The sequence below is a fragment of the Amphibalanus amphitrite genome, unplaced genomic scaffold, assembly GCF_019059575.1.
Source record: "Amphibalanus amphitrite isolate SeventyFive unplaced genomic scaffold, NRLGWU_Aamphi_draft 001005F_arrow, whole genome shotgun sequence".
Classification (NCBI taxonomy): Eukaryota; Metazoa; Arthropoda; class Thecostraca; order Balanomorpha; family Balanidae; genus Amphibalanus; species Amphibalanus amphitrite.
In genome coordinates this window covers 81732-105730 of record NW_024882499.1, presented here as the reverse complement: position 1 = coordinate 105730, position 23999 = coordinate 81732, and the positions used below count along the sequence as shown (strand labels likewise).

Sequence of the window (23999 nt, the reverse complement as noted above, 5' to 3'; positions counted from 1 at the left end):
CGTCATTGAGGGCTCTCTTCCAAACCTGTCACACCTGCCAAGCCTGTCATCTGACAAACCTGCCACCTCTGACAAAACTGTCACCTGACAGCAGACATCCGTCTTGGGCCGTTAGATAACTATCGGGGATATTTGTCACCTCTTTGAAAGCTGTAAATACCTTGAAACGCTCAAGTGGAACATCTTGAGATTCCTTGGCAATATAAGTCAAGTGTCTCAAATGTTTGCATTTTTAAACTTGATTACACTGATATGTGATATGTTTCTAGCGCTCCCAATTCCGTTGCGTCCAATAGTCTATCTCGTATATTCCGAATTTCGCTTGCTTTTGCTTTTCAATACTTTCATTCAGATCCGATATGTCTCATTCGTTTTTTTCTTTTTACATTTCCACGATCACTTCCTCACCTAAGTAGTGTTGTCCTAATGTGTTCATTCCTGATGGTATCGTGCCCGTTGTCTCTCGCCTGCCTTCCCTACGTCTCAGTTTTCTCCCGGGCATCGGACAGTAGAGTGCTGCTATTTCCGCTGTCGGGTAGGTCGTAGACGAGTCTGGATTCCGGAAGAGATGCTCCATCCCGTCTGAGGGCCTTGGCAGGACGCGATGAACTGTTTATGGAGAACGTTATAGCCACTAGACTGGCGGAAGCACTTCCTATACAATAGTAAAGTTCGTAGTTCCCACACAAACACAAACACACGATAGGCCTCTGAATATTACGCGATATTTTGCCTTGGAATCGATTTGCATTGTTTATATATATTTGTAGGGGCTAAGCTTGAGACATTTGCTATAATTCATGTGATCATTTGGTATTTTCAATATTATCATTCCATGATAAAAGCCCTTCACCCAGATGGTTACGAAAGCCACTTGAGCACCATCATTTACTTATCTAATGACAAATGTAGTGCTGTAACGCAAACTCGTCCGCGCACTACGTCGCTTCTGAGCCAACGATCCACGTATAATAATTGGCCGTTTGCAAAATATGACCTTGTTTACAATCTCAGATAGTTAGGGACAGGAAGTGCTTGGTTCTTCATTTTACTCCCACAGGGGGTGCAACTAACTACCTGTAAAGTACAACATCAAATGCATGCACGAAATATTGTAAGGAAAATGCAATGTGTCTATGTGACCTGAAGATATGCTGACAGCATTGAAGAGTCAGAAAACGGATAGAGACAAACTCCCTTCCGCTCCTCGTCCACAGCCCTTTACGGTGTCTGAAGGTCAGCCATGCACCGTTTATAGCGCGGCTGCAGAGGAAGTCGTTTCGAGTACCCTCAGGCTACGGGAGATGGCGGCAGCATTATTACCCTGCCAGGACGACCTGCTAACCTAGTCTGATGTGAGGGCGACAGTGTGCACAGTGAATACCACCGTGCATTTCTAGCGTGCACACTGCACACTGTGCAATACGCTACATCCATTTCAGCCACGGCCAGATGAAGCGGCGGTGCATGTTTTTATTTTGAATACTTCCCCTTCGTTCTTCCTCCCACACTGAAAACAATTTCACCCAAAACTGGCGAGTAAACCGGTGCCTCGCGGGTACCCCTATCCGCAACCATTTTTAACCACCCTCCCAGGAGTCAATTTAGGACATAACACTTTCGCAATTCACTCTGGAGAGTAGTAACCCTCCACGACTATTCGCGCACCAGTGGCTCGCGACCCCTCCATCGAAAGGTATTCATCGACGTCTACCTGGCAGCAGCGCCCCACAAACCCCTAGGAGATGGGGTTACCCTCCACGCCTACCCTTCGCCGACCAAGTCACGAGGGCAAAAAAAACTCCCACGCTTGACCATATTTGCGGGGAAATATCTATATTATAGCAATCTCACACCTAGAAAACATCGGTGAGAAAGTTTCACATCGGTGGGAAAGGTCAACTCGAATTCCCATAGACATTTCGACATGACTCAGTCACCGGCAGTCATGCAGACCGCCCGGAATCAAGAAGATGTGTCACCTTTGTTTGTTTTGTTTTTGTTTTGTTGGGTTAGGCCCTTTCGGTCGACAAGACCATTGCAGAGCCAGAAGGATGATAGGAATTAGGGGGAGACATTGATCTGGGCAGGCACCCTAGAGAGTCGCCGGGGCTGAGCCCGTCCATAGGACAGGCCGACCAGCCCCCCAAGCACTCTCTGCACCCGGCTACGGGGTGCAGCTCCCTCGGGAGCAGCGGTGCCGCTCCAAGGGAGCAGCCCGCATGAGATAAAGTTGCCTGTCCAGTCCGGAAGGGGGGTTGTGGCGTGGAGGAGATGGATTTCAGTATCCTGAGGATAGAAGCACGGATAGGTGATGTGTCACCGCTGCTTTCGTGACCTTTATAAGAATCAAAATGGTCTCACTTGGTAGTTTCGGAAGAAAAAGCGTTGCCAATCGTCCCGTGATGAATATTGCAGAGGTTTTAAAGATGCACCCTAACAATTGTACTTTCGCCCCCACTTGGAAACCGCCAAACAATGTGCCAACATATCATTGGTTAAAAAAAAAAGTTAAAAAAATGTTGTAATTCAAAACTGTATGAGACAACGCCATCTAGCTGTAACAGTAGATCCAACTCCTTCAGGGCAGGTTATGTAAAGGTTCGCCATCCACGGATACGCGTTTACGATACCTCGAGTAGTTCCAACTCTTTTAGTGAGGGCTGTGCCAATGACTCGACACCCGCGGGGACAATATCCGGTGCTGGGTAGCTACCTTACTGCAAAATGTGGGTACAGTGCATATTTACGAGTAATAAGGCAGGCAAGTCTGCTTACCCTCTAGCTAGAATCTGGACATGGCGAGTTAATACACATATACCACCCGCAGAGCAACGCTTAATTCGCCAGCTTCGGGTGAAATTGTTTTCAGTGCATGTTTTTTTAGGATTGTATTCCATAGTTTACGAACAGTTGCGAGAGCTCCATATTTTTATATTTTTATATTTGAGCAGCAATTGTCAAATTATAATTAATGCCGTGATGACAAAACTATCCGGAACTGACCTCCAGAAAGTCCAATGTCAAACTGACGTGTGTGAGATCATGAGTTGTCAAAGCACATCTCCGGCTACAAAACAAACTTTGCTGACACGTGCATAAATTACGGAAGAAATCACAGCTCTTCTAGATATTTGCTCTGAGAAGATCGATTTTACTGAAGTCACTGTTGACTTGTGTGTTTGCTATGTCATGAGTAGTGCTTCCTTCATCTTCTATCCTCCCAAGGCTTATTGAGAGGTCTTTCAGCCGATTCCGTCAGTCGTCGCTAACCTTTTTGACCTTACGCCTTCGTCGGCTCTCCTCTCACTCAGCAGCGCTTTCCGTCGCCATCGCTGCGTCTTTTACGCGAGGATGCGCTCGTCTTTTGATGTCCAGCGGTGCGCGTTCAGGTCTAATTTGGGTCAATGTCGCGCAGTGCGTCACAGGGGAGGGGAGGGGAGGGGTCCTCAGCCGCAAGGGACGGGAGTTAATTAGAAAATGGGTTAGCAGACCGACAGCCAGCAATGCAACCAGTTGCAGCAGGGATTCACTGAAATATTGAGAAGGGCGAGGAAAGAGAGAGAGAGAGAGAGGGAGAGAGAGAGAGAGAGAGAGAGAGAGAGGAGAGAAAAAGAGAGAGAGAAAAAGAAAAAGAAAGAGAGAGAGAGGGAGAGAGAGAGAGAGAGAGAGAGAGAGAGAGAGAGAGAGAGAGAGAGAGAGAGAGAGAGAGAGAGAGAGAGAGAGAGAGAGAGAGAGAGAGATGGGCTCGACTATCGGTTGACAGGGGACTTCGCTTTAGCTGAACCGTTGAAAGCAGTAAAGTTTATAGAAGCAGCCGACAAAGTCGGTGGATAAACGCGTGATGATAATAAGATGTCTGTGAAATGTTCAATAATAAAAATGTTTATGGCTAGTGTCCCGCTACTTTAGGATTTATGTAACACGTATTTCGCTATATGATTGATAATGAATGACTTGAGATGATCTTGTGTTTTCATTATGTAACGATCTGATTTGTTCAGGTCTATACAAATCAATCTTACATTGTCAGAAAAAAGAGCTAGGCATCCAGTTCAAACAGTTCAGCCTTGGTCCAGTTCGGTCAATGTGCCAACCAACTAAATGGAAAATTGGCCCAGATTGGCTCGCGAATCAGGTGCCCTTGAGTAAACTCATTACTTTCAAAAGACAAAATAGTCGACCTCTATGACGGTGACCGATCGATTTCAGCGTCAAAGCATTTTGGGCTATGTCTGCCCGCAAATTAGTTACACTTTTGGTAAAACTTCTGACCTGATTAACGGTTTTCATCGGAGCAACGTAACACAAGAACTCGAGTTGGTCTTTCAAAATTGTTCTTCGACGAATACTGTTTTGGCTTATGAGAGAGGAGAGGATGTTTTTGAACTGGATTCCGAGATATTTTTTCTAACAATGGAAGATTAATTTGTACAGAACTCAACACTGGTGTTTATTTTTAAAGTCGTTCTAGGATAATACTGATGACTTGCCTACGCAGTTCATGCTTTCCCTCTTCCTCACGCACATGTGTCACTTAGCGAAAGTTTATCGAGTGTCGCAGTATCAGCACCTACGCTGCCTCTGTTTCGCCCAATTTACTCAGCCGTAAGTGGTTTTCACCAGTGAGGTCAGTGCTACCATCAATTTTCTGTGAGCACAGCGACATAAATCAGCCATATCTACCTCACTTTCCGGATAGCCCCACCTTATGTGTGCGGTGAAGCAAGATATAATTAGCGAGCACCGCGCGACGGATATCGGATATGACCGTCAGACGACGCAGAAGCCACGGGTCACAAACAGTGCGAAGACGACACGGACCACAGATTACATATGCAGCACAGACCACATACAACACAGAAACCACAGACCACAGACGGATGTCTGTGTCTATGACGTCACCGGAACATTCTTATTTTTATTATCCGCCCAGTGTTGAAACACTTATTATTATGAACAAACATAAAACGTAACATTTTATTACCGTCGCTTCGCTTATAAAAGTAACTGTCTCGCGAATTTCCCCTGTTCCCTATTTCAAGTGCTTCCATTCCATACAGCGCCTAATACAACTCTAATCGTCCAGTGGATTCTCCCAGACGGCTAATTGTCCCTGATCGGTGCCATTAGCGTAATGAGCAGCAGGAGAAACCGACTGTGGAGTCAGCGAGGGACCGTGTGAGGTGAAACTGTCAGATATATGATTTTAAGCTTTTACGACTAGACATTACAAGGTAGGAACGTTTTTCGGCTACTAGTCGTTTATTGTTTTCGTTTCGAATTTTCGACCTTCGCATCGAGGTCGTTGTCAAGAAACATATAACAATGACGATAACATGCATCATGAACACGTTTGAAAAATAGTACGGTCATCATATCTAAAAACGTGCAAGTAATCCCTCCAGCTATTTCTGACCTGAAACTCTGTACCCAAAATTAATGAGGAAAAAAGTGTATGAATAGATGAACGAATGAATGAATGGCTAACTGACGGACTGACGGACTGACTGAAGGAAAGAATGAATGAATGAATGAATGAATGAAAGAATGAATGAATGAATGAATGCAGTACATGAGACACACAAACAGGCTGTGACACATTAAAAATACATGCTTAAAATCTTTGATTGCTTGATCGTCGGATCTCGTTGCCCTACCAGCACTGATCCCATAAAGGACTGAATGCGGTGCCGTCTACTCGGTTGATCGTGTCGTTTTTCTTGACGTGTATTTGTAGCGCTTCTTTCGTGAGTCGTTTCGTTAGATTGTTTTCGTTTTCGAGGACTGTCGTTTTGTTCCAAAGCGGTGCGTGTTCTCCTGGTTCAAAAAGGTGATCTACGAAGGCGCTTCCGTTGTGATTGCAGTTTTTGACGTCTCTTTGATGTTCTTTTATTCTTGTTTGCAGCTTCCGTCGTGTTTGTCCGATGTAGATTTTGCCGCAGTGACAGGGGATTTCGTATACACAGGGCTTCTCTTCCGGTAGATGTTTGTCTTTGACTGTTGATAATTTGCTCCTAAGTGTTTGGCTTCTTGAAGAAATGGCACATTCAATGTTGTTCTTTTCCAGGAGGCGCTTCAGGTTGTGAGTTAGTCCCTCGCAGTATGGTAGGACTGCTCGAGGTTTCCTGTCGTTTCGTGTCGTTCTGTGATCCGTCGTTTGTTCGTTCTCTCCGTTTTCTGTCGTTTGTGGTTTCGGCTCTGGTGTTCTTCGTTTCCGTGCTATGTATTTGTGTATCGTCTTCGCTGGGAAGCCATTTCTTTTTAAGGCTCGAAGTATGTACAGAAGCTCGTCTTCTAGATGTTCTGGTGAACAAATCTTGAAAGCCCGGTCGACTAGTGACCTCACGACTGCCATCTTCGAGGCTTGTGTGTGATTTGAGTCCCACTGGAGATATAGATCGGAATGTGTATCTTTTCTGTATATCTTGAAGCTGAATCCGTTTGTCTCTCTTCTGATTTTGACGTCCAGGAAGGCCAGCTCGCGATCTTCCTCTTTTTCCATGGTGAACTTGATTGCGTCATTTTGTGTGTTGAGGTGATCCAAAAAACCGTATAGAGTGTCTTCGCCGTGTTGCCAAATCACTAGAATGTCGTCGACGTATCTGACCCACTTTTTGGGTTTGAGTTCTGATGTTTCAAGCGCTCTCTCTTCAAATGTCTCCATATATAAGTTCGCTATTACCGGTGACAAGGGTGACCCCATACTTGCCCCTTCGGTCTGCTGGAAGAATTGTCCGTTCTGTTTGAAAAACGTAGTTTTTAGGCAAGTTCTTGTCAGCTCTGCAATTTGCTGTGGTGTCAGTTCACTGCGATTTGTACATCTGTACATACTTCGAGCCTTAAAAAGAAATGGCTTCCCAGCGAAGACGATACACAAATACATAGCACGGAAACGAAGAACACCAGAGCCGAAACCACAAACGACAGAAAACGGAGAGAACGAACAAACGACGGATCACAGAACGACACGAAACGACAGGAAACCTCGAGCAGTCCTACCATACTGCGAGGGACTAACTCACAACCTGAAGCGCCTCCTGGAAAAGAACAACATTGAATGTGCCATTTCTTCAAGAAGCCAAACACTTAGGAGCAAATTATCAACAGTCAAAGACAAACATCTACCGGAAGAGAAGCCCTGTGTATACGAAATCCCCTGTCACTGCGGCAAAATCTACATCGGACAAACACGACGGAAGCTGCAAACAAGAATAAAAGAACATCAAAGAGACGTCAAAAACTGCAATCACAACGGAAGCGCCTTCGTAGATCACCTTTTTGAACCAGGAGAACACGCACCGCTTTGGAACAAAACGACAGTCCTCGAAAACGAAAACAATCTAACGAAACGACTCACGAAAGAAGCGCTACAAATACACGTCAAGAAAAACGACACGATCAACCGAGTAGACGGCACCGCATTCAGTCCTTTATGGGATCAGTGCTGGTAGGGCAACGAGATCCGACGATCAAGCAATCAAAGATTTTAAGCATGTATTTTTAATGTGTCACAGCCTGTTTGTGTGTCTCATGTACTGCATTCATTCATTCATTCATTCTTTCATTCATTCATTCATTCATTCATTCTTTCCTTCAGTCAGTCCGTCAGTCCGTCAGTTAGCCATTCATTCATTCGTTCATCTATTCATACACTTTTTTCCTCATTAATTTTGGGTACAGAGTTTCAGGTCAGAAATAGCTGGAGGGATTACTTGCACGTTTTTAGATATGATGACCGTACTATTTTTCAAACGTGTTCATGATGCATGTTATCGTCATTGTTATATGTTTCTTGACAACGACCTCGATGCGAAGGTCGAAAATTCGAAACGAAAACAATAAACGACTAGTAGCCGAAAAACGTTCCTACCTTGTAATGTCTAGTCGTAAAAGCTTAAAATCATATATTACAGAACGCTACGGCAGCGTTTCGTACGAATGGGTTAACAAACTTAGTAAGCTTCGAATTAAAAAAGCTAGATACCAAAACCACGTAGTCTTTTTAAAGAAATGCAGGGACAACGACATCATTCCGAAGGGCCTCAAGGTGAAGAGTGTGGTGAAGAGCGAGAAAGCAAGAAAAATAGACAGACAGGCGGGATTAGCTAGAGTGCGAGAACGACTGGAAAACCACAAACAAACCATAGCACATATCATACGAGAAGCGAACGACCTAGAAGGTAAACTGAAGCGGACACTGAACACACAAGATTACGAAAGGGTGCAGGAGATTATCGGAAAAGGGGCAGACAAGGAATACACGCAGGTTGCGAGTGTACAGAAAAAGAAGTTTGACGCTCTTCAGAAAGCTGATAAAAACACAGGAAAAGGAAAGGCGAAACAGGTAGTGAACAGTAGTACGAGGGTATTAAGTGAAACGCAAATGGAGGTTCTAAGTAAAGGTTTAAAGTTCGCAGTGGCGCCGACAAAGGTACCGAAAAAGGATATGATTGTAGCGATAGAGAGCAGCCTTACAAACGTGGATAGAACAACGGCAGACACGGTACGGGTGCTAGCAGCCGATATGATCCAGAAATCAAAACCACCTAAATCTAACGTCTCAAAAGAGGAAAGGAAGGCAATCAAAGAACTTCAGCAAATGGACGACATCGTCATCCTGCCGGCGGACAAGGGAAATGTGACCGTAGTGATGGACAGGGAAGAATATCAAGAAAAAGTGGACCAGATGTTGCAAGATCAGGGCACGTACAAAAAGATTTCTAGAGATCCATCGAATAAGGCAGAAAAAGAAGTACGGGAAAACATCAAAACACAGCAAGCAAACATTAAAGTAAATTTGTCCAATACGAGGCTGTCGAGATTTGTGGGATACCCGAAAATACACAAGGAGGGCGTGCCCCTACGCCCAGTCATCGATTCGAGAGATTCAGCGACCTACGACTTAGCGAAACGACTAACAAAAACGATTCACCCCATCGTAGGACAAACAGAATCCTACGTAAAGAATTCAAGCCACCTAGTGGAGATGCTGAAGAAGACGAAGGTCGAAAACAATGACTTGTTAGTAAGCTTTGACGTAAAGTCACTGTTTACTAACCCGCGCCCCGTTGGGCTCTGCCGAGCAACGCGCCCGGTTGGGGGGGGGGCCATTTTGGCCCCCCCCCTAAGATCTCGAGAACCACGCAACATAGCGACAAGCGGTAAACGGCGTTGGATAGCCCCAACGGGGAACTACCTTGTGACCCAATTTTATTGACCTAGGTCAAACCGATGACGTCACAGGTCAGGTCAAAGGTCCAATTTTCACCGTTTACAGGCACTTCAAGAAATGCGTTGTAAAATCGAGTGAAATGCATTTCATTGAAAATCATCGATGGGGAAATGTTCTTCAAACACATATTTTGCTATTTGAGGTCGCTGATACCAGGTCAGGTCACAGAGGTCAGGTCACGGGGGGGTCACAATATGAAAGTGTCTTGTGATACATGTTTTATGGTCCATTTTACATGACAAATGCGATTATATGGGTCAGGCAGCCTTTGGGGCCAGCTTAGATCACGTTTTGGTCAAGGTCAGGTCAAGGTCAGGTCAAGGTCAGGTCAAATTAGGTCAAATTTCAAAGTTAATATTTTTGCATAAAATGGGTATCGAATCGATGCAGCTCGTCACGGGGAGTTCAATGGTGGTCTTTGTTTTGCCGTACGTGGTCTAGAATTGCTAAAAATTGAGTTCAAAAATTTGACGTCATCATTTTTGAACAGTTTTTTCGCTATAACTTGGCCAAAAAACGAGATATTGATTTGAAATTTGGTATGTATATAGAAGAGCGCTGGGACTATCACATATATTCCGGTTTTTTCGAAATTCGGAAAAATTTTGGATTTTTTCAAAGTTTTTCTAAAAAAATCAATTTTTTGAATTTTTTTTTGGTCAAAAACCAAAAATTTTGAAAATCCGAGATAGCAGTTTTGTAGCGCCGCTTTTTGTCTACTAGACCATATAAAGAACTTTGAAATTGCTTGATAACTGTAGATTTGGTGCGCGTTTCAAGATTGCATGTTTTTTGCTCATTTTTGCTCGAACATGACCTCAGTTTGACCTCAATAACTCCTGACCTAAGGTGACCTAAGACTTGAAATTTGGTGTGAAGGTGTCAAATTGATGCCCGGGAAGGTACTGAAAATTTGGCGGCGCTGCGCGCCGCCGTTTTCTTGCTATTCAGGAAAAACCACAGGGGGGGGCCAAAATGGCCCCCCCCCCCCAACGGGGCGAGGGCTAACGTTCCGGTCGAAGACGCGTGCCAAATTCTGAAAGCAAAATTAGAAGCAGATGAAGACCTAGTAAATCGCAGTGAACTGACACCACAGCAAATTGCAGAGCTGACAAGAACTTGCCTAAAAACTACGTTTTTCAAACAGAACGGACAATTCTTCCAGCAGACCGAAGGGGCAAGTATGGGGTCACCCTTGTCACCGGTAATAGCGAACTTATATATGGAGACATTTGAAGAGAGAGCGCTTGAAACATCAGAACTCAAACCCAAAAAGTGGGTCAGATACGTCGACGACATTCTAGTGATTTGGCAACACGGCGAAGACACTCTATACGGTTTTTTGGATCACCTCAACACACAAAATGACGCAATCAAGTTCACCATGGAAAAAGAGGAAGATCGCGAGCTGGCCTTCCTGGACGTCAAAATCAGAAGAGAGACAAACGGATTCAGCTTCAAGATATACAGAAAAGATACACATTCCGATCTATATCTCCAGTGGGACTCAAATCACACACAAGCCTCGAAGATGGCAGTCGTGAGGTCACTAGTCGACCGGGCTTTCAAGATTTGTTCACCAGAACATCTAGAAGACGAGCTTCTGTACATACTTCGAGCCTTAAAAAGAAATGGCTTCCCAGCGAAGACGATACACAAATACATAGCACGGAAACGAAGAACACCAGAGCCGAAACCACAAACGACAGAAAACGGAGAGAACGAACAAACGACGGATCACAGAACGACACGAAACGACAGGAAACCTCGAGCAGTCCTACCATACTGCGAGGGACTAACTCACAACCTGAAGCGCCTCCTGGAAAAGAACAACATTGAATGTGCCATTTCTTCAAGAAGCCAAACACTTAGGAGCAAATTATCAACAGTCAAAGACAAACATCTACCGGAAGAGAAGCCCTGTGTATACGAAATCCCCTGTCACTGCGGCAAAATCTACATCGGACAAACACGACGGAAGCTGCAAACAAGAATAAAAGAACATCAAAGAGACGTCAAAAACTGCAATCACAACGGAAGCGCCTTCGTAGATCACCTTTTTGAACCAGGAGAACACGCACCGCTTTGGAACAAAACGACAGTCCTCGAAAACGAAAACAATCTAACGAAACGACTCACGAAAGAAGCGCTACAAATACACGTCAAGAAAAACGACACGATCAACCGAGTAGACGGCACCGCATTCAGTCCTTTATGGGATCAGTGCTGGTAGGGCAACGAGATCCGACGATCAAGCAATCAAAGATTTTAAGCATGTATTTTTAATGTGTCACAGCCTGTTTGTGTGTCTCATGTACTGCATTCATTCATTCATTCATTCTTTCATTCATTCATTCATTCATTCATTCATTCATTCATTCTTTCCTTCAGTCAGTCCGTCAGTCCGTCAGTTAGCCATTCATTCATTCGTTCATCTATTCATACACTTTTTTCCTCATTAATTTTGGGTACAGAGTTTCAGGTCAGAAATAGCTGGAGGGATTACTTGCACGTTTTTAGATATGATGACCGTACTATTTTTCAAACGTGTTCATGATGCATGTTATCGTCATTGTTATATGTTTCTTGACAACGACCTCGATGCGAAGGTCGAAAATTCGAAACGAAAACAATAAACGACTAGTAGCCGAAAAACGTTCCTACCTTGAAACTGTCAGAGCCCGGTGATCATCGGACACGTGAGGTTTCACACGTGGTGACAGGGGCGTGTCCAGGCCGGACAGCAGGAGGGGTAAAGAGAGGCACTTTTGTAATTTAACAGTAGTTCACCTACTATTTTGCAGCTTTACTTTGATTGCTTTTGCTATTTTTTTTTATTTCTTAGCTAAAGTCACCACAAAGATCTCTAAAATAAGGTCCAATATTCATGTACGCAGGAGTTTATGCATCTTACCTAACTCCCCCTACCACCTTCCCTGGCTCCGCCCCTGTGTCAACCGCAGATGCCCCTCCCCTCCCACCAGCGCGATAGAGCGGTCTCGGTCGAGTGGGTCCGATCCGATAGTGACCGCCAGACCACCGATATCGGTCCGTACCGACACGACGGTCACCGCAGACTCTCGATGGTCGAATGTACTGAGACTATCGGCCAGCCAGGGAGATCAGAGTAGAATGATATCAGTGGTTTTTACAGGTCGATAGCCCTGGCAGTGTGTGGGTGGGAATTTGGTAGATATGGAGACAATGAGGGAATCTTATCGCTTGATGCGACAGATGACTCGACAAAGTGCGAGTTAGTTCACCATAAATCACTCGTGGGCCTTCCACGGCCGGTAGTTCGTGCGAACCCCACACTCACCTCACATCACGAAACTTTATGCCTAGACATCCCTTGTAATTTCATATCCTAACACAAGCGCTCCGTCCGGGACATTTGTCGATCTTCTTCAAAACCTAGCAACGCCTAGCAGCGCTCTGTGGCGGTCTGCCTAACTTTCCTTCTCGTAACCGTCTTCTCCTTCTGTGTGGTGCAATTTAGTGCACAATTAACCCTGAACCTCCTATCCCGTGTCAGTCTGGTAATAACCCATCATCTTGCTCCCCTCTCTGGGGAGGGGGGAGGGTGGACGCGCACCGACGCCGTCAAGCTGTGCGTGCAATCGACCTTGACCCCGGGTCAGCTGACGTGTGAGGCTGCTGCAGCACGGGGCGGCAGAGGGAACGGAGGGAGTTGGCAGAGTATTGGCGCCTGGGAGAGGAAGCTGGATGTCATAGAGGAGATTTTTAGCATCCGTTTGGTCTTAAACAGGAATGAAATCACATTTGTTCATCGCTAGTCTTACAACAATATTATCACACGTTGGTGAAGATCGCAAAGCAGTTGATGCACGATTCGTTATTCGTTATTCGTGTGCCGTTATCATTCAAAAGCATAAAAACTCACTAAAACTCGCTTTGCTTGACTTGGAAATTTGGAATGTCCCAGCTCCTCCAATCAAATATACCTGAAACTAACCAAATATTTCTCGATCGATATGACCCTCCAAACGCCTCGTTCGACAAATACCTCCTACCGTTCAAATATGTGTGCCCTCCTGCCCTCAGCGGCGCAGTATAAGTGCCCCCTTATCTTTGATCAGCTGATCGTGTTCGCGGGATCGGTCCGATCATCGTGGCGAGGTCGTAATGATAAGATAGCGATCTTAGATGTCACGTGACGGGCTGGGGGAGCTGCCGATGATGGCGATCAGACAGAGGGGCAGAGTGGCGCGGTGTGAGAGCTGCTGTGGAGAGTGAGAGCGGTGGGAGTGAGAGACAGAGGCGGAGAACCAGTAGTGACGACCGAGCTGAGGAGTTGAGGAAGTTCTTGACCAGGTGGCCAATCATCTCATCTGATTGAACTCAGGAAGTTCCTGGCTACATCAGCGACCGGTTACTCATCCCACAGACTGCGGTTGATAGAAGAAGTCCGGTAACTGGCCCGTAACCATTCGGTAGCCAGGTAACCGTTCGGTAGCCGTTCGGTTATCACTCGGTAGCCAACCTGGTAGCCGTTCGGTAACCGTTTGGTAGCCAGGTAACCGGTCCGTAACCGTTCGGTAACCACCTGGTATCCGTTCGGTATCCGTTCGGTAGCCGTTCAGTAGCCAGATAACCATTCGGGTAGCCGTTCGGTAACCATTCGGTAACCATTCGGTAGCCGTTCGGTAACCATTCGGTAGCCAGGTAACCGTTCGGTAACCATTCGGTAGCCGTTCGGTAGCCAGCTAACCGTTCGGTAGTCGTTCGGTAACCATTCGGTAGCCACCTGGTATCCGTTCGGTAACCGTTCGGTAACCATTCGGTATCCGTTCGGTAGCCCGGGAAGAGATCGTGACGCTCAGGGCCGCTCTAATTGTCCCGCCGAGGGCCGGGCGGGGCTGCTCCGAAGCGTCTGGTAGGTACCGCGGAAGGACACACCTGGACACACGGAAGGGCGGCAGTTAGACAGGTCGGGAGACGGAGACAACACTGCGCCGGAGACGCAGTGACATTAGGAGACAAGGAGACAGTGCATCGGTGAAGCGTGTGTAAAGCGTGACTGCGCGCGTGTGCGTGGAGGAGTGAGTGTGTGCGTGTGCCCTTGAAAATGAGAGACTGTGATTTGCAGTGTAACGTTCAGAGGCGTCTAGTGAAAAGCACTGCCGCTGAAGTTTCAAACTGAAGTGCGGCGCCGAGTTTCAGAAAAGTGCGCGAGTAAAAACTGCTGTAAAAAGCAATTTCCAGAGCTCAACCATTCGTCCCCTGGGACCTTTTGTGTGCTCGTTCTGGTATTCTCCAAAGTCTAATTGCCAGATACTTGATCTGGTTCCGGGCGATGAAAACACGGAACAACAAGATTATTCACAGAAACAGTAGCCTAATCTTTGTTTAGAGGCCCGCTAACCAGTCTACCGGATCCGGGAGCAGAAGCCACTGCATCGATTTGCGGAGAAGTTCCGAGAACACCTACGCCAGCGCTGGTGAGATAAGCTGACGGGAAAACGGCCCTCGTGATTCTGACGACGGATTCACTTCTCCAATCGCATGACGATTGAGCTGTCCATTGGTGATCGGCGGGTAGTGATCAGCTAGCTTCAGTGGACTGTCGGCGGTCAGTGGTCTCTGTGGTCAGCGGTCAGCGGTCTCAGCGGTCAGTGGTCAGCCAGCGCTCGTGGGTGGTCCCTCTCGGGTGCAGGACGCCTGTAAATATGGCGCCTCCCCGTCAGGCAGTCGCGCTCCCCTTCAATCCGCCGGCCGACACTCGACTGGCGTTCAATCCGCCGGGACAGAGTGTCTCGCTGGCCTTCAACCCACTGCTGAGAGGTGAGAGAGAGAGAGAGAGAGAGAGAGAGAGAGAGAGAGAGAGAGAGAGAGAGAGAGAGAGAGAGAGAGGGAGGGAGGGAGGGAGAGAGAGAGAGAGAGAGAGAGAGAGAGAGAGAGAGAGAGAGAGAGAGAGAGAGAGAGAGAGAGAGAGAGAGAGAGAGAGAGAGAGAGAGAGAGAGAGAGAAAGAGTGTAACGACTGACGCCACGGAAAGTGAGCTGGGTGGGATATAGATGTTATGTGTTTGATAACACGGCTCTGCAGCAGCAAGGACATATCGGAGTGTCCTAGCAAGGCCACATCGGAGTGGCCTTGCTACTTGGCTACCTTGACAAAGCGATACGACCATACCATGGGATTTGATGACAATCTTATCCTAACTTACACATATAAGTCAGGTTGCAATGGATACAATGCACTGATACGATTTCACAAAGAGTCACCCCTAATCCAAAGTCAAATGAGAATGAATATTGTCATGGTAAGAGAAGAAGTCGGTGCTCCTACGGCATTACCTTCAAACAGTCTGAAAGCTGAAACTAGCAATCTGCTCAGCCTCTTGAAAGTATCGATCATGCATAACAAACTGGATTGTCAACTGTATTAAACATATCATAGGTATCTTTTGTATTGGAACAATGCTTGTCTCGGAGGCAGTGAGATCAACCAAATACTCCTCTGGTGCGTCTGACTGGTATTTAGAGCCACCCACCCGGAGCACAGACACCGTTCAGGGATTACCGGCACACCTGTGTCGGCCAGCAGCTCAGCGCTCTAAATGTGGGCGGTCTAACCGCACACGGCGTGTCACCGGAAGCGGTGCAACCACAGGTGTTTCGGCCGGCGCGAGATCGCGATCGGGTGCGGCTGCGTTTCCGTCGAGATGATGGCATTTGAAGCTGCTCAGCTGTTTCCGACGGGTATTGAGAGTAAGCTGCTTCAGCATATTTGAACGCTAAAAAAAACGAGAAAAAATTACAGAATATCGAAACAGCTACAGATTTTAACTGTTACACATGGAAAAACTTTTTGCGGGAATACTTGTATACCAGTGTCTTCTAGAGAACAATCGAGAGGACCATCCTCAACAGAGTTTCTCGATTACACGTAAAATCCAATAGACAATCACAGCTGCGATACTAACCGCTCTATCGCTGTGACTTCCTTATCGTTCATGTGTGTCGCAATGTCGGTGCAGTACAGCTGACACACTCCTGAGCAGTACCTGATGTCTGTAGAACCCACTCATAGCGCCGATAAGCCCCGCAATGTCACCGTTCGGCCTCCATATGACGTCATCTGTGTCAGCCCTACCCGGCCGCTCGTTCTAACACGGTGTCTCGGCTGTTTCAGTTCTAACTCCGGCCATGGCTCCGAGACCCAACTCCGGTCTGGAGACTCATGAGGAGGAGATCATCGGCGACTCCCCGACCCTCGAGCCCTACCTACACCACACCAACGCGACAACAGGTCAGTGGGGACTGGGAGCTCTTATATCCCCATCACAATGCTTATACGACACTGAGCCATGCCATAACATTTTTTTGTTATTCAAAAATAAAATAGAAAGCACTGCTGATTTTTCACTTCTTCTCGGGCATTTACCAACTTTGTGATGAGCGTGCAGACACCCCGCTTTCATGAGGACTCTATTTTCATTTTAAAATGTTTGAGCATATTTGTAAAATGTATTTTTTAACTTTTCAATAAAAAACAGTATTTGCAGACGTCAGAAGAGTACATGTGCTCCTGTTTGATCAAGTCATATCCCTCTCTCCTCAGTCCTCTCCCCGCACACGATTTTCAACCAATCTCAGTCTTTTTTAGAATCTCACGAGGATTAGCATTAATTGGCTGTCGGAACAAGCATACATCCTAAAATCCACAACAGCTTAGTTATTCTAACAAATTATGCAAATAACGGTGTATGTAGAAGAAGATGTTCTACTGAATGACGCATGATTCACACAAAATATTACAGTTACGTGTCCTCACCCTCCAGACCGAGATTTGCTCTAGACAGTAAAGTCGGCCAGATCGCTGTTTTTGTGGTGTTTGTCAGCCGGAGGTCAGCCTCTCAAGAGCAGCCTTATCTCATATCCTTGTGTCAACAGCTATCTCTCATGTCAGGGATGACTCTCATTTTCCGTACTTGTTTTATCACAAAATGCACCATACATAGCTGTATCTCAGATGAAATGATGCTCTGGAAACTCTTACGGTTACCTACTTATGTCTTTTTTACTGGCTTCATTTGACCATTACTAAATCCTACCGCTCTAAATAGTTGAAAATGAATTATGATTATTGCTATATATCCATTTGAACAATTACTTCGACAAGCGCCACGCACATGCCTATGGATCTGCAGTTAGAATATAGGCATGCATCATCTTTCTAATGCTGACAGAGGGTTTCTTTTTATTTCAGAACCAGACGAACCGTGGCCAGGGGAGCTTGGAAAGGAGGAAGGTAAGAATATGTCTGCTCACCGTCAAAGACTTGCCCGCTATCCTTTCGTTGTGTATCCGGTTGATCATAATTGTGCTTCTAACGAAGTTCGGTTTTTAGAAGTTTTGTTTTGTGGCTGCCTATTGATAAGAATGTTATATTCAACTATCAGAAATGTGACTCGATTCAAAACGTCATTCGCTCTGCTTGATGCTACTTGACTTAGGGTCGGCCAATGTGGTCCCGTGTGACGCCATCCCACTCCGCCCCGCAGAGAGCCAGGAGAAGATCTCCATCATCGTCGGTATCGTGGTCGCCCTTCTGCTCGCCATCCTCATCGTCATCGTCTGCGCCGCCGTCATCAGGTAAGTGACGTCACAAGGGGTACACGCTTTCAACAGACTAGTGACGCCACAAAGGGTACATGCTTTCATCCGATTAGTGACATCACAAGGGGTACACGGCCAATATGGATGTAGCGGAGAAAGGCCGATAGACATACGCTTGCGACTTGCGTCTTTCATCAAACAAACATACAATATTGAAATACGCAATACGCATGTTAACAAATCATGCTCAGTGATTAAATACGAACGAGAAATGAACAATTTAAGGTTTCCAATATATTTGGGATTAAATATTGGTAAATTTGCTGATCCTTTTTCTTTATTCTGCCATCATAAATGACAAATCACTATTCATTAAAGTATTTTCGATGCGTTCCTTTTTTGGCTTGGTAACACCAGCACAGTCTGTTTGGCTCAACTACGACCCTGGGGACAAGGCTGAGTTGTTGGCGGCGAATGGATGAATCTGTACATTAACCTCTCAGAAAAGCCGGTAACACTTGTTGAACAACAGTCTTACTCAAATCTGGCGCATGCCTGCCATGACGTCCTCTGAAGCGACGTGTCCGTTATCTTCCTTGCTGGATGACAAAAGCGACACGTCTCGGGTGTTTTTAATAACGAAGCCGCCAAGTGCCGGCGTGAGCGGGCAGAGCAGGCCTTCACCCAATGACCCAGTTATGGCAGGGCACATGGGCAGACACCGGACAGAAGCAGTGCTTACTGCTGGCGTTACATAAACTGGGCAGAAATGCGACAAGGTTGAAGCATAAACGCTTTGTTTGAAACTCACGTCGCAAAAACTGCGCTTCTCCTTGTGATAAGTAATCTGGAAATATGCGACCTTAACACAAATACCCCTATTTACCTGGGTTGTTCCTCTTCCTATAAACCTAGCAAAGGTATAGTGCCGGCTGATTCTAATGCAGGCCTTGCCAACTGTCATTGACACTGGATACAAGCTATCTTCTTTTTTATTGCTAGGTTAGTTAGGTTAGTGGCGTCGATGAAACATTTGATTTGTCGATGAACCCTTTCAACATGCCAGAAACGATGTTTATAACGTGCGACGTCTGCTTATGCGTGACCCGTTGTGAAACTACACGCCTTATCATAACGTGATGAGACGTAACAGCTTTGACTGGAATCCCATCGCTCTTTGCAATGCCCCTTTGAACCACGCACTAAGCGGCACTACAAAAAACACGCGCTGCGCTGCGGTGCCTTTGCCGAAGTCCTTCTGTTGCTCAATGGATGCAAAAACGGCCGACCAGCCGGCCAGGGTGCCGGAGAGGGGCGATACAGGCTGCGCGTTTGATGACTGTTCTCAGAAGGAAGACAGTGGATAGTGGAATTGTATATTAGAGGCTGAGGAGGAAAGAAGAAAACTGGGAAGGGAATACGTAAGCTGTGTATGCCTATCAAGTATCAATGTTAAAGTTTATATAGAATGAAAGCTGTAAAAGGGCTTTTATCAGGTCTAATTTGATTGCAAACTTACGTGACATGTATATCATACTTCTTGATGCGCTTTGGTATAAGTTCCAGATTGAAAAACGTGAGACCACTGCCGCGAAACTAGCTGCAGGTCATGTGCCATCAACATCAAAACCTCATAAATCACAACGAACAGATATGCTATCATTTCACTAACAGTAAGTACTCGACCTCTGTTACTGAGGCGAGATAAGAAGGCACGCTATCAAAACCACGTGATCCTCGAATCGAAGATAGCTCACAAAAACACGTCTGCGGAGTACGTCAGGAACGTCAGAAACATTCGCTAGGTCATTTCCCCACGATATTGAAAAAGAAGCAAATTGCTTTAAATGACAGAAAACTGTGAGGCGTGGTGTATGTCGCCGTTACCAACTTGACCCTCAACCTTTTCTATTTATAAATTAGGGTCAAACACTCGCAGCTCATCAATCTTTGTTCAAAGGCAGGACCTTGGAAAACGATTCATGGGTGTTCATTCTCGTCATTTAAGGAGTTTTATAGACAAAGAATATCAGATTCCCTCAGTTACTTCCTTCTCTTTCTCTCTCTCTCTCTCTCTCTCTCTCTCTCTCTCTCTCTCTCTCTCTCTCTCTCTCTCTCTCTCTCTCTCTCTCTCTCTCTCTCTCTCATTCACTCCCTCTCTCCCCAGACCCACGACTTCCAGTTTCGCTGACCCTGGCGGTATTTTGGTACCTACCTTGACGGCACCAGTGCCCAGAGGCTTCACCAGTGTTTGGCCGGTGTTAGCCTCTCCCGAGGTAAGCCGGGCCCCGCGGCAAGGCTAGCCTTACCGTCTGCTTGTCCCCCTCTTTATCCCTCTTCTCTCCTTCCCTGTACACACCCGCCTTCCTGATTCACCGTATACCAATGCCGGCTTTGAAGAATGATTGAGACAATTTTGATTACATCTCGCTAACAAGTTCCGGATGAGCGGCTAACGTTTACCGTTAGCGGGGACATCCACGCTGAACCAGTTGTTGACAACTTTCAGAGTCCAAAACAGGTGGCACGATGGCCGAGAAGAAGGCCCTGACGAGTTGCCGACCGTTAGTCTTTGGGGTGCAGAGCAGGGTGGGCGCGATATAACGCCAGGTCGGCAGATGGGGGCGGGAGATACCGCGACTCGTCTCCGGTGATGAGAGATGACGAGATATGAAGGGGAGTTCGTGGTTCTGGGAGAAGTTATCGCTCATAGTCCCAGACATGATGCATGGCGGCGCCTGTGATGATAGTTGTCACACTTGTTTTTTGAACATGTAGATCCTAAAACTTGTTATTCTGGAGTTTTCAGTTTTGTGAACTGGGTGTGCTTATCTATGTTAGATTCCTAAAAGACACACATTTTGCATTTTTCGCGGATTATCTGTGAATGAGCTCGATGTGGTTGATAGCTTATAAAGTCTTTTGATAACCTCTAGCTAGACGGTGTACAACCCTTGTGTTGGAAATGTACTGCACAAGTGCACATGCACTACATTACAAAAAAAACTATTCCATCGTTTACTTTTTAAAAGGAATGATTTGTTCTTATTCGGAGCATTGGTGTGGCATAAAGCAAACGCTATTTACCTGTGGCAAGAGCACTACTGTTAATCCCACACCCCCTGTCGGCATCTCCCTCGCTCTACCGATCGCTCCTCCCACCCCTACTGACGTCATTCCCCTCTCCCTCCAGGAGGATGCGTCGGCGGCGTCTTCCTGCGTCTTCGGAGGACGGAAAGGGGATGAGGATGAAGCGCGTGCGGCGAGGAAAGGGAGTCGATGAAGACGAGGAGGATCTGCCCAGTCCCCTGGATGACCTTCACGATCCTTACGTACAGGTGAGAATCGATCTATGGGACACAGAGCGGGTCTGCGGGTCTGGGAGCCTGCAGAGAGCGTGCCACGAGATGGGAATATAAGGAATTAAATCTACTAAAACGCACCAGTCCTTCTCCTGCCGAGGCTAAGCCACAAAACTTCCGGGATCCTGATTATACTTCGGGAAGCTCTTGGGACTATCTGCTTTGGTTCAAGGGCACTTCTCTCGGGTTTTCATGAAAGAAGATGACCGGCGTTATCACGAAAAGAGAAGAAAAATAAACGAGCTACTGGCCTTGTTTACAAAAAAGCTTATTTCAAAATGATGCCCCTGTTGTTAACGTCATGCAAGCGTGATGGTCATATAGCATTTGATTTAGGCGCCAGCTCTCTTCTTTTTGGTAGCGAACAGGACCTTTTAGCTGTATTATCCGATTTCAAAGCCGATTATATCTAAGTGTCAACAACCTACCTACCAGTCTTCCTACATTATCATATACGAACGTGGCATGTCTAGTAATGTGACGCTAAAAATATATTTCTAGGTCGCTAAGGTCAGCTATTGGATATGTGCATTACATTAATACGCTTATTTATTTCAATCGGACTAAATCCAATGAGCCACTCTCGGGGAATAGGGTCCTCGTGATGGAACACACCACCTCATGAGCAGTGCTAAAGGTCTCCCCGGAGAAACGTGCTGCTATTAGAGCTACATTGCCCGTTGTCTGTTGGGGTAACCATTAGCCAGGACGGCATGGACAATCAGGGATTGATCCTGAGGGTGGGAAAGATTGCTGTTGTTCCCAATATCGATGTATATGTTTCCCCAGGTTTAGACGTCCTGCCGAGCCGGTGATCTGACCCGACCTCTCCTGTTTCAGTTTGTCTACATCCCGCCTAACCGGGGCCTGAAGCTGTGGAAGGGCCGGTTGAAGATCATGAAGCGTCACCTGAAGCGCTCGCTGCTGAAGAAACAGATCGAAATCCACGGCTGCACAATCCCCGAGCACTGTAGAGCGCAGCTCAAGAGGATATACGTCTATTGATTCCGGCGCCACCGAGCGGTGGCTATATGAACTATAACTGTGCGTGTTTCCGCGAGGTGTCGCTTGTGTCGCTCAGCCATGTTGGCGGCGGGACGTTCCGATGGTGTCGCCATCTACACTCGCTGAGCTGGTCTCGCGAGCTGAGAAGCTGGTCTTCTGAGATACCGTCCCCGGCCGAGCGGGTCTCGCCGGTACAAAAGTGGCGCAGCGGCGCGATGATGGCGCAGGGGACGATTTTGGTGATACTGTCTCTGTCCTGGACTGGCGGAGCAGGCCGTCAGCTGTGGTCCGAGTGCACGTGCACTCTATCCGCTGAACGTTGAGACCCAGCCAGTTGGCCGTCGTATGGATTGTGTCAGTGTTTGCAGTGCTGCAGTGGCCAATGTGTGAAAATTGTCAATGTGCTGGTAGCGTGAAAGTGACTGATGATGTACTTTGTCATGCTATTTTTTGATGTTTCAGTTTGTTTTGCTGAATAACGTGCATTATTTTATTGAATGCATGGGTGTCAAAGGCAGCTGAACGTAACTTGTATCGCTTGACTCACAATATGTAGCCTTCTGTTTGCACTCGATTCACAACGATAAGATATTTATTCTTCTCCCTATGTTCGTCATATCGTCAAACCTAACTCCCGCCTCCCAGATCATTCCTAACACTTGTAGATGTAACGAAAAGGCTTAGCCTTATTGCTGTGCCTTTGAGGTGCTGCTTCGTTCTTTGTGCTGTTTCGGGACGTTTGTAGTTGATTTTCGATGGACAAACGAACCTCAGCTTCTCCGTCACTGATCATTACCTTTAGCAGAAATGCCGGCAAAATTTATCGGTACTTCGACTTTTAAAATCATGCCTGCTACCCTATGTGCCAGAAGTGTATTTATTGTCGCTTATTTATATAAATAAGCAAGCTTTAACATCATAATGCCAAACCACTGTATGCGCTGCCCCTCGGGCCTTTAGTGCCTTTTTGTTCGATAATCGCTCGGTCTAATCCACTAACAACACTTAGCTAACTATATCAAATGATTTTGTTCTTCTAAAACACATGACATAACGTGTGTAATCATACAAATTTTAGTAACGGCGAACAAAATTGTATTGACGGCGTCTGAAACTCGCCTAATCGATTACGACTGTTTCTCCTTGCCACTCCTATGTCCCTATTTCTTGGTACCGATCCGCCTCGCCCTCAGCCTATACCGCTGGTGCCTGTAGTGTGTAAATGGAGCGTACCTGATTCGGTTGTGCATTCGATTCGGCTGGCTCTGGGCCAGCTGCGGCCCTGTTCGGCGTAGTCTGACGTCATCAGTGGGTGTCAGTCATCAGTCCCGGGTGACTGTAACTGCCAGACTGTGTTGACAGATGTGATGACCGCTCTTCTAACAAATTAACCTGAATTCAGTAATGGGGGACTATCCAATTTGGTCAATGAACGTCATTCTGCGGTGACGCCTGTCGTTTGCCAAAAAGTGTGCGTGACCTTGACCTTTGACCTGGCCCGGGTCGCAGAGGTCACCAGTCTGAGCCATGTCGTGAATGTGGTGTAGCATGTGTTCGCTGCCGTGTCACGAATGTATTGTCTGTGCTGTGTATCTGCAGTGAGATTCTTTCTACGTATAATGCGTAAATAGAGGATGTTGTTGTGTTATATGAACAACAATAAATGCGCCATAGATGTATAAAACAACAGACTTTGAAGTAATTCATTATAAAACAACCGAACATTATAATCGATATAATACCACTAAGGAACTCTACTATATAGTATGTACCAATCAAAAATAGTATCTAGGATAAACGTATGTACTCAAAG

At 46.3% G+C, this 23999-nt stretch overlaps 1 protein-coding gene across 1 annotated transcript; it reads left to right on the top strand.

Moving 5' to 3' along the window:
* The first annotated feature begins 13504 nt into the window (after window positions 1–13504).
* Window positions 13505–23865, top strand: LOC122369097. Its single transcript, XM_043343524.1, has 7 exons — window positions 13505–13627; window positions 14055–15040; window positions 16393–16509; window positions 17470–17511; window positions 17765–17855; window positions 21013–21157; window positions 22022–23865. The coding sequence occupies exons 2-7, from the start codon at window positions 14926–14928 to the stop codon at window positions 22184–22186; spliced, it is 675 nt and encodes a 224-aa protein (XP_043199459.1). The 5' UTR covers window positions 13505–13627; window positions 14055–14925; the 3' UTR covers window positions 22187–23865.
* The last annotated feature ends 134 nt before the right edge of the window (window positions 23866–23999 follow it).

Bases quoted from the DNA above. Each gene is read 5' to 3' on its own strand.
- LOC122369097 (XM_043343524.1), top strand. From the start codon at position 14,926: ATGGCGCCTCCCCGTCAGGCAGTCGCGCTCCCCTTCAATCCGCCGGCC. The intron at 17,856-21,012 runs GTAAGTGACGTC...CTCTCCCTCCAG, and splicing joins GTCTGCGCCGCCGTCATCAG to GAGGATGCGTCGGCGGCGTC. The intron at 21,158-22,021 runs GTGAGAATCGAT...CTCCTGTTTCAG, and splicing joins TTCACGATCCTTACGTACAG to TTTGTCTACATCCCGCCTAA.